This window comes from Mustela putorius, unplaced genomic scaffold, assembly GCF_011764305.1.
Source record: "Mustela putorius furo isolate JIRA1106 unplaced genomic scaffold, ASM1176430v1.1 tig00000095_pilon_pilon_pilon, whole genome shotgun sequence".
Lineage (NCBI taxonomy): Eukaryota > Metazoa > Chordata > Mammalia > Carnivora > Mustelidae > Mustela > Mustela putorius.
This window is the reverse complement of record NW_025421280.1, coordinates 32,702,474-32,713,437: the sequence shown is the minus strand read 5'-3', so window position 1 is coordinate 32,713,437 and position 10,964 is coordinate 32,702,474. Positions and strand designations below refer to the sequence as shown.

The window sequence follows — 10,964 nt, the reverse complement described above, 5'->3', positions numbered from 1 at the left end:
AAAAAATAACATCAGAATGGAGTCAGGAGCTCAGCAGTGGAAGTTCCCAGCCCTACCTCTCCTCCTCAACTGCACCCTCAACAGAGGAGACATACCTTGAAATACCATGTTAGCGACTACTTTGAGTCCCAGCAGGAGGAAGAAAGGGTCCCCCCTCTCACCGCCACAGCCCAGCCAATGACAGTCGCGACTCAGCCAATGAGAAGCCCCATATTATTCTGAATGTCCCAGTTTATTCCAACCAATATTTTGTTCCTAACAGCCCCTTCCAAGTCCCCTTTCTTTTACAGACCAGCATTCCTCTTCCTTTGTTTTCCAGAACTGCCTATGGCATTATGTAGCCTTCCTTGTCCTGAACTGCAATTCTCTGCTATTGAACCTTTTTTTGCTGGTAAAATAATTGGCAATTTCTTTTTAAGGGTAACATGACATTACTCAACAGTCCTATTCATACAGGAAAAAAACAGAAAAACTTATGTAAAAATTAAACCTACTTGCATGTTAAGAAATAGACTTCAGTTCATCCACGGATGAAACAGTCTTCAAAATGAAAAACACTAGCATTGTACTGAAGGGCAAAAACTACCCATTAAACTTAGAAACCACTGCTTAGTGAGAACCCACAGTATTTTCCCACCTCAATGTTTACTTGCAAAACTAAGTAGAAATCCACAAAACAGAGAATCACTTGAAGAACGAGCCACTGTAGCTTTTTCACAATATATGTAAATCAGACCATCAGGCTACATGTCTTAAGCTTATGCAGTAATGGGTCAACTTCTCTCAATAAAACTGGTGAATAAAGAAAAAGTCACAGAAGACAACCTATGTGTAATGTTAGTAACATTTCTTTCATGTTGTGAATCTGGGGGAGCATTTATTGTACAGTAATTTGCATCAGGCTTACCCATATTACTTACACTGTTTCTTTACAATGCAGGTTTTCAAATGACTTTGAACATATCTTTTTAAATTAAAAAGCTTCCTTTATTTTTCATTTATAAGGTATTTATCCCTTGTATATTCTCGTGTGGTTTTTTTAGGAAGATGGGGCAAATTAATTTTCCTACAATGTTTACATTCAACAGAATTCTCCAATGAGTTCTTCCGTGGCCTCCCATGGAAATGCATGGATGGCTTTCCCTGATTCTTTATGTTCATATGGTTTTTTCCCCCGTGTGCACTCTTTCGTGTCCTCCAAAGACTGTGTGGTCAATGAAAGCTTGCACAACTTTCCCTACATTGAAAGTTTCTCTCTGGTATGAATTCCATGTACATGGACATCATAGGGAGTAGAGAGTTCACCATACTGTTTCTGTAAGGTTCCTCTCCAGTGTGGGTTCTTTTGTGTATTCAGAAAGAACTAGAACGAAGAACTTTCCACATTCCTTACATTGACATTGCTACTCTCCATTATGAGTTCTTTCATGGTTTCGTAAAGAACTAGAGCGAGTGAAGGCTTTACTACAGTGTTTACACTGATAGGGCTTCTCCCCAGTGTGAGTACGTTCATGGGTTCGCAATGAGCTAGGACAATCGAAGGCCTTGCCACATTCCTTACACTTACAGGGTCCATCTCCCGTGTGCTTGATCATGTGCCTCTGCACGTTGGACAGGGTGATGAAGGCTTTCCCACACTGCTCACACTCATAGGGTTTCTCTCCACTGTGAGTTCTCTCGTGCTTTTGCATAGAACTGAGATAAATGAAGGCTTTCCCGCATTGCTTACATGCATAGGGTTTCTCCCCGCTGTGAGTCCTTTCGTGCTTTTGCACAGAACTGAGGTAAGTGAAGGCTTTCCCACACTGCTTACATGCATAGGGCTTCTCCCCAGTATGACTTCTCTCGTGTTTTTGGAGGGAACAGGGAAAGCTGAAGGCTTTACCACATTCCTTACATGCGTGAGGTTTTTTCCTACTGTGACTTCTTTCGTGGTTTTGAAGGGACATGGAGGAACCGAAGGCTTTGCCACATTCCTTACATTCGTGTGGCTTTTCTCCACTGTGTATCTTCTCATGACACCGAAAGTTAGTGGGACAATCAAAGACTTTTCCACACTCTTTACACTTGTAAGGTCCATCTCCGCTGTGCTTTACCACGTGTGTTTGAAATACAGGGAGAGGAGTCAAGCTGTTCTCACAATCCTTACATTCACAGGGCTCCTCTCCCGTGTGACTTCTTTCATGTTTTCGAAAATACTTCGGACAACTGAAGGCCTTACCGCATATTTTACATTGATAGGATTTTTCCCCGCTGTGTCTCCTTTCATGATTTCGAAAGTAGATGGGACAACTGTAGGTCTTTCCACATATTTTACATTCATAGGGCTTCTCGCCCCGGTGTCTCTTTTCATGACTTCTAAAGGACCTGGGGCAGCTGAAGCCTTTGCCACACTGCTTACATTCATAGGGTTTCTCTCCAGTGTGAGTCTTTTCGTGTTTTCGAAAGTAATTTGGACAACTGAAGGCTTTCCCACACTTCTTGCATTCATAGGGCTTTTCTCCAGTGTGAGTTCTCTCGTGGATCCGAATGTAACTGGCGTAACTGAAGGCTTTCCCACACTGCTTACATTCGTACGGTTTCTCTCCGGTGTGAGTCCTTTCATGAATTCGACAGTAGCTGAGACAACTAAGGGCTTTCCCACAGTGCTTACACCTATAGGGCTGCTCTCCAGTGTGAGTTCGCTCGTGCTTTTGAAAGTTGTGGCGATACCGGAAAGCTTCTCCACACTGTTTGCATTCGTAGGGTTTCTCTCCAGTGTGGATCCTTTCGTGCTTTCGGATGGACTGGCAGTGCTTAAAGGCCTTCCCGCAGTGCTTGCATTTGTACGGTTTCTCTCCAGTGTGCGTCCTCACGTGCACTCGAATGGACTGGCGATGCTTGAAGGCCTTCCCGCACTCCTTACATTTATAGGGCTTTTCTTCATATTCCTGATACTCATAGAGTTTGTGGCCAGTGTGGGAGATCATGTGCCTGCTGAAGGATGAATGATGTCTGAAGACTTGTCCACAGAAACTGCATTTACGTAGCTTTATTCCAGCAGGAGTTTTGTTTATTTGCTTATGATTTGGATTCTGGCTGAAGGATTCTTCACACGGACTACCTTCTTTATTTTTACAGGGACTCTCTACCACAGGCTTGCTGTAAAAATGAGAAGCATGTTATTAATGGCTTCTTCATAATTTCATATTTATTAAGTTATTTCAACATTTTTACCATTTTCCCCCCAAAAGTGTATTTTTTTTGTGCTTTCTGATTGTCTGAAAGTTGAGTACATGCGGACCATTCTGCAAGGAACTGATGACAGCTATGATCAAAAATGGTAACCGGGGCGCCTGCGTGGCTCAGTGGGTTAAGCTGCTGCCTTTGGCTCAGGTCATGATCTTAGGGTCCTGGGATCGAGTCCCACATCGGGCTCTCTGCTCAGCAGGGAGCCTGCTTCCCTCTCTTTCTCTCTGCCTGCTTCTCCATCTACTTGTGATTTCTGTCAAATAAATAAATAAAATCTAAAAAAAAAAAAAATGGTAACCATAAGTGGGGTTTCTGAATACTTTCTCCATGTTATTATTTTTCAAGCATTGAACATCTGTCATATTAGAGAAAAAACATTTGATGAAAATACCCTAAAAATGAAAACTTGAAAATGATCTGATTTATTTGCTTCTTTTTTTTTAATATAATGACAAAGATTTTTCTCATGGGACAACTATTTTTTGTTCTTTTTCTTTCTTTCTCTTTTTTTTTTTTTTTTTTTTTTTGACTTTAAGTAGGCTCCACACCCTACTTGGGGCTTGAAACTCACCACCCTGAGATTAAGAGTTACACGCTCTAGCAACTAAGCCAGCCAGGCGCCCCCAGAGACACTGCTCTTTTTTTTTTTTTTCCTTTTATAAAGATTTTATTTATTTATCCGTGAGATCCATGAGAGACAGAGAGAGAGAAAGGCAGAGGGAGAAGCAGGCTCCCCAAGGAGCAGGGAGACCAATGTGGGATTCAAACCCAGGACCCTGGGATCACGACCTGAGCCAAAGGCAGCCGCTTAACCGACTGAGCCACCCAGGCGCCCTCAGAGACAATGCTCTTATGTAAGTGGGACTCACCTTAGATTTGTCTGATGATGTTCGTACAGACTTTTACCGTTACGGTCTTCCCATTTTTCTCCTAAAATGCAGACCAGGAAAAAAATCACAAATTATAAAATATTAAAGTTTTTAAGATCCTAGATCCATGGTGAACAGTCACCATGGCTGATTTATCAATATATTCCCCTTTCCACAGTTCACCTCTTGAAACAGCCCTGATGAGCAACTCATACTGGTTCACTCGTAAGTAAGAATGTCGTCATGCTTACCTACTAAGGCCAGGTTCCTGAGGGTTTCTTGCATCACATCTCTGTAGAGTTTCTTCTGGGATGGATTCAGAAGAGCCCACTCCTCCAGGCTGAAGTGCACAGTCACATCCTCAAAGGCCACTGAGTCCTGAAACATCCCACGTATGTGTACAGGAGGGTGGGGGAGACGGACGGCACTGGAGATATCTACTCAGTTCGTAAGAAACTCACATGGGACTTTGACTTCTCAACGTTTACTCTATGCATGGGTCATTAGACCCGTCCTCTCTGGCCACACTCAATTCCTCATGAATGTAAGAGCATCACGAACACAGGACTTTATTGCTACATTTTTACTGTGATCACTTCCAGTCTCCATGTGTCTCTACCCTCAGGGAACAGAACCCCTTGGAGAAATGCTATGCAGATAAAAGAACAGTTCCATCTTAAGACTATCAATTCTTTGGAATAGACTATCAATTCTTTTGGATAGTCTTTTGGAAAAACTTCCATCTCCTCCTTAAATACCCACCACAGCACACAGCACTCCATGAAGCACAGGGTCACAAGTGCATGATGTTTTATCAACAGAAATGGGGAAAAATGGAAGCCTTTTCTTCTATTCCCATCCCAAACATGAGAAGCCAGGAGAATCCAAAATGTTACAAGATCCAGCTGGCCACAATATCCTAAAGTCCTCCAGGTCACTACAAACAGTCACATCCAGCTGCATGAACAACATTTTCATAGAAGAGTATAATTATAATTTGATTGTATATATGTAACACAGAATCAGTTTCAGTTTCCGTGTTCTGTCTCACTTCATGGACCAGGAAGATATTCAGAACATATAACTGAGACATGAGGAAAAGGTGAGAACACAGACATCCCCCAAATCTATATACTCGTGAGCCCCAGAGTTGCTTCCCACCAATTTTTCGCACACAAAGGCACACATACTGAGATGATAAGATACCAGAAGAGAATTTCTGACAGAACCGTGTCACTGTAACCAGACGTTGGTAACCTTGAGGAACATGTCAAGGCATGCAATTTGCAAGGGGTTTTACTGAATTCCACGATACTACTGAGAGTGAATTTGCGCATAATGTGAAACAGACAGAGTTGAACAGTGCTTTCCTCCAAAAACCCTACCAAGTCCCCTTTTCTCTGATTCCTGGTCCAAGTGATCCCCAACCAGCCACTCTGGAGGCTCTCCTCCCTACTTCACTCATTTCTAGCTCCTCTGCTGGGAAGGCAGCAGGATAGACCAGCCCAAGCCCAGGAATCCCTCAGTGGATTCGTTCCCCTAAATGCTGGTTCCTGGAAGAGATCAGTCTTCCAATGGTGTCCCTGCCTAGGGAGCAGAGAAAAGCTCCCACCCACAATCCTAATTCTAGAACTGACTTAGTGGAGCGACAGCAGATGAGGAATCCCTCTCCTGTTGGGGGTTCAGGGAGTGATGAGGTGCCTGGGTCAGTCCTAATAATTCTTTCCACAATGGAACTGTAGACCAGGTTCAAAGAAAGTCCTATTAGCCAGTGTGCAGATGAGAGTGAACATTAGCAGGCCTGAGATCGCTTACCCTTAGAAATCCTGGATGACAAAGTTCTTCCTTTGCTGGTATCTGGGAACTGGGATTTGGGGAGGGACCCCACCAACCCTACAGGAAAGTGTGCCTCACTGCGCCTAAAGCACTAATGCAAACATTACAGGACATGAAACTCCTATCTTCCTTTTGAGTGTCTATAATTTGTTACAGGTTTGGCAAACACAGCTCCCAACAAACACTCCAGACACTGAGTCTCTACAAAGCTGCCCTGCCAGACAATAATTTGCATGTGTACTCACACCCTGTTGAAGAACTGAGCCCATCCTTAGGGATGACACTGAGATGATATTTGAAAGCTTGTTCCTAATTTATCCATGCCAATTTCAGTACCGAAGCAGACTAAAGTGTGTTTAATGATCCTCATAGAAGAATGTTAGGGGCACCTGGGTGGCTCAGTGGGTTGAAGCCTCTGCCTTCAGCTCAGGTCATGATCCCAGGGTTCTGGGATCGAGCCCCACATCGGGCTCTCTGCTCAGCGGGAGCCTGCTTCTCTCCCCGCCGCCCGCCGTCTGCCTCTCTGCCTACTTGTGATTTCTGTCAAATAAATAAATAAAAATCTTTAAAAAAGAAAAGAAAAATGTTAAAATTGTTGCTTAATGTCAAAGTAGAAGTAAGTGAACTGATGCCAATTGTTCTTTTTTTTTTTTTTTTAAGATTTTGTTTATTTATTTGAGAGAGAGACAGTGAGAGAGAGCATGAGCGAGGAGAAGGTCAGAGGGAGAAACAGACTCCCCATGGAGCTGGGAGCCCAATGTGGGACTCGAGCATGGGACTCCGGGATCATGACCTGAGCCGAAGGCAGTCATCCAACCAACTGAGCCACCCAGGCGTCCCACTGATGCCAATTGTTCTTAACAAGAATTCAGTGTCATCCAGATGGCACCACTCCCAAATAGTATATATTTTAAGATTTATTTTTTTGACACAGAGAGAGACAGCGAGACAGAGGGAGAAATAGGCTTCCTGCTGAGCAACGGAGCCTGATGCGGGGCTCAATACCAGGACCTTGAGATCATGACATGAGCCAAAGGCAGACACTTAATCCACTGAGCCATCCAAGAATATCCCAAGTAGTATTTTTATAGAATTCCATAATCCCCCAAACAGAATCTTTACTAGTCAACAAAAATACTCCTCCAAGCCCAACGGACAGAACAAATGACAAGAAGAGGACAGTCTTCTGAAGAACAAGGTGGTGGTCTACCTAACACCCACCAAGGATTTTTAAGCTATACTATTCCAGACAATACAGCACTAACCAGCAGAGCGATAAGCAGACAGACAAGGGTAGGAAGTGCCTTCAACAGGCTGGTATTTAATATGAAAAGTCAGTCAAGGGACAGCAGTCCTTGAGGCACAGTGGCAAATATCACGAACACTTTACACACAGGAAGGCTCACACTGTTAATCACTTGGAAAAATGCACTGTATTCCACAATATTCCATGGAAAATAGCCAATTCATTCTAGATTTAAATGTGCGAGGTTCACAGTGAGATTTTATTGACACAGAAATAGGGAGAATTTTCCCAGAAGAAAAAGAAATAGGGAGAATTTTCCCAGAAGAAAAAGAGTTAGTAAGTAAGTAAGAGTAATCAGAAACAGCCGGGGTGCCTGGGTGGCTCAGTCGTTAAGCATCTGTCTTCAGCTCAGGTCATGTTCCCGGGGTTCTTGGACTGAGTCCTGCATTGGGCTCCTTGCTCAACGGGAAGCCTGCTTCTCCCTCTCCCTCTCTTGCTGTCTCTCTCTCTGTCAAATAAATAAATAAAATCTTAAAAGAAGAAACTAGAAACAGGCAAATTCTACTATATTAAAATGAAGATAATTAAGGAAACAAGGAAGAGTATCAGCAGCGCCTACAATATAAAAGGTCAGCTTGCGGAGTGAAAATGAACCGATGCACATTCAAAAGGCAAAGAAGTCAAACATATTGAACAGAAGATAAAATACTGTGTATTAAAAATGTCCATCACCTCAATAATGAGGTAACAGGGAAATAAAATGTTCAGTAGAGGGGCGCCTGGTGGCTCAGTTGGTTAAAGGGCTGCCTTCACCTTAAGTCATGATCTCAGGGTCCTGGAAGCCCCATATTGGCTTGGTGGGGAGTCTGCTTCTCCCTCAGCTCCCTCTGCTCATGCTCTCTTACTCACACTCTCTCTCTCTCAAATAAATGAATAAAATCTTTTAAAAAAAAATCTCGGGATACCTGGGTGGCTCAGTGGATTAAGCCTCTGCCTTTGGCTCAGGTCATGATCTCAGAGTCCTGGGATTGAGTCCTGCATTGGGCTCTCTGCTCAGCAGGGGACCTGGTTCCCCCTCTCCCTCCGCCTGCCTCTCTGCCAACTTGTGATCTCTCTGTCAGATAAACAAAAAAAATCTTTAAAAAAAAAATCCCCAGGTGTTTCCTTAAAAAAAAAAAAAAATCCAGTAGATTCCATTTCAGTGATTAGAACAAAAATTTGTGAACAAAAAGAAACTGATCAATTTTCTTAAAAAGATTTTATTTATTTATTTGTCAGGGACAGAGGGAGAGAGAGCAAGCGAGCACAGGCAAACAGAGAGGCAGGCAGAGGCAGAGGAAGAAGTAGGCTCCCTGCTGAGCAAGGAGCCCAATGTGGGACTCGATCCCAGGATGCTGGGATCATGACCTGAGCCGAAGGCAGCCGCTTAACCAACTGAGCCACCCAGGTGTCCCAAAAACTGATCAATTTAATAATGTCAACTGTTGAAGACCATCATGAATTCTAAATTGTTACTTAATACTTGATGATGCAAGAATGCAGGAGGATCTGCATCCAATCCGCTGCTATTTCCTGTAAGTCTGATCAGATCACTGTCTACAGCCCAAGAATTTTTCAACAATGTCCACAGAATTTTTCACACATTTGCACTCAGAGGCTTATACAAGGATGGCATGCACTAATATCAAAGATCTGGAGGATTTATCAGTAGAACAAGAAAGCAAAGAGGACTGCCAAATACGCAGCAGGTTACCCACTGTGGGACTGTTAGGGTCGACTGCACGGGCAGGTGGACCCCCCGCTGGAGATTTGGTTCAGATTCTCGAAAACTGACACATGCCTACAGGGTATGAAAGTGTTTCTTCTGGGGCACCTGGGTGGCTCAGTGGTTAAAACCTCTGCCTTCAGCTCAGGTCATGATCCCAGGGTCCTGGGATCGAGCCCCACATCGGGCTCTCTGCTCAGCGGGGAGTCTACTTCCTCCCACCCCTCTCTGCCTGCCTCTCTGCCTACTTGTGATCTCTGTCTGTCAAATAAATAAATAAATCTTAAAAAAGAAAGAAAAAAAGAGTTTCTTCCTTCCATAATTCAAGCATAGGGAGGGCATCACAGGACTGGCCTCTTAAGCAGGTAGGAAATGTGGGGAGAGAGCAAGGAAAGCAGCCTGGCATGGCTGGGGTGGGCTAGGGTGAGAGGTGGGGGGCAGGGACACAGCAGTGGAATAAATCATTTGCCAAAACCAAAGGAAGGAGCACCCAGGCTGTTTGGTCCCCTTGTACAGGTGTGGGGCACAAGGCAGGGGAAGGAGAGATGAGGGTTCAAAGATGTCAGCGGTCAAACATCAGAAGAGGAGTCACAGCCTTCTGGTCTCCGGCTGGACATGTTTAGAAGCTGGAGTCTAGTCCTCAAAAGACAAATGCCAAAAAACCTGAAATTGACAACTCTTTCATCACAGAACTGAGGTACCATGGTAAGCACTGTCTCCAAAATTAGAGACAAAAAGTAGACATTTAAAAATATGTCGGGAAGGGGCATCTGGGAGGCTCAGTGGGTTAAGCTTCTGCCTTCGGCTCAGGTCATGATCTCAGGGTCCTGGGATTGAGCCCTGCATATGGCTCTGTGCTCAGCAGGGAGTCTGCTTCTCCCTCTCTGCCTACTTTTGATCTCTGTCTACTTTTATCTTTGTCAAATAAATAAAATATTTTTTTAAAATAAATAAATAAAAATAAAAATATGCCGGGAATATTCTAGGCTTCTTAACAAGGTATGTCTTCTGGGCGCCTTGGTGGCTCAGTCATTGAGCATCTGCCTTTGGCTCAGGTCATGATCCCAAGGTTCTGGGATCCAGCCCAAAATGAGGATCCCTGATCAGCGGAGAAGTCTGCTTCTTCTCCCTCTAATGCTACCTCTGTTTGTGCTGTCAAATAAATGAATTTAAAAATCTTAACAAAACAAAATGAAACAAAAAGGCCTGACTTCAAAACAATCTATTTCACCAGAGCGTCACTGACTGGGATTCTCGCAGAGCCTCTCTGACCTGGGAGGAAGGAAACAGCCAACCTGAGGCTCTTCCAGCCTTTTCCACAAGGTAGAATACTTGTGAGGACGATAGGGTTTTTAATCCTCTGCCTAATACCCAACATGCAGTGACTGTTCAATGTCATTTCTCTAACTCTGTGTCACCAAACAGGGGTCACATGGGTTCAGTTCAAGTCCAACACCAACACCCAGAGTTTGCGTCCGACTCTGCAGGTGAAGGGCTCAGTCCCACACACTGGTGGCCCCATTCCAGATGCCAGCCACAGACGGGAGCCCAGGCTGCCGGGATCTGTGCCCAACTGCCTACACACTCAGGTTCCCTCCGAGTGCCATCACGTCTGGTAAGTTCCCGGATCAACGGTAAGAACTCCCCTGAAGTATGCTGATGTGCTCTAAAGGATACAGCACAGGAACAAAGGTAGCGATGCATAGATCAAAGTAAGGGGGTCATCCTGGTGAGGGGGATGGGGGGGGTTGCTGGCTGTAGAGCGGTGCTCTCTGGACATGCCAACCTCCCAGCACCAGTATGTGTTCACCAACCTGGAGACCCTCTGATTCGGGTCTTTACGGATTTTGATGCAGATTTCATTAAATGGACACAATTTGTTAGATCACTGGCCACTGGTGATTAACAGCTCTAAAGCTCCTATCCTCTCTCCAGAGACTGGGAGCCAGGTCTCAAAGTCCCATGCCCCTAATCAAGGCTTCATGTTCCTGGTGTCCAGTCCCATCCAGAAGCTATC

The 10,964-nt window shown here is 44.3% G+C and overlaps 1 protein-coding gene across 1 annotated transcript in view; it reads right to left on the bottom strand.

The window, feature by feature from the left end:
• Positions 1–965: 965 nt before the first annotated feature.
• The window catches only part of LOC101687107 (zinc finger protein 709), an 88,092-nt gene continuing 78,093 nt past the window's right edge, over positions 966–10,964 (bottom strand). The window contains exons 3-5 of the mRNA XM_013054124.2: positions 4,352–4,478; positions 4,101–4,161; positions 966–3,141 (exon numbers count right to left, since the gene is read on the bottom strand). Of these exons, the coding sequence (XP_012909578.1) occupies positions 1,404–3,141; positions 4,101–4,161; positions 4,352–4,478 (1,926 nt within the window). The 3' untranslated portion in view covers positions 966–1,403. The remainder of the gene's footprint in view (positions 3,142–4,100; positions 4,162–4,351; positions 4,479–10,964) is intronic.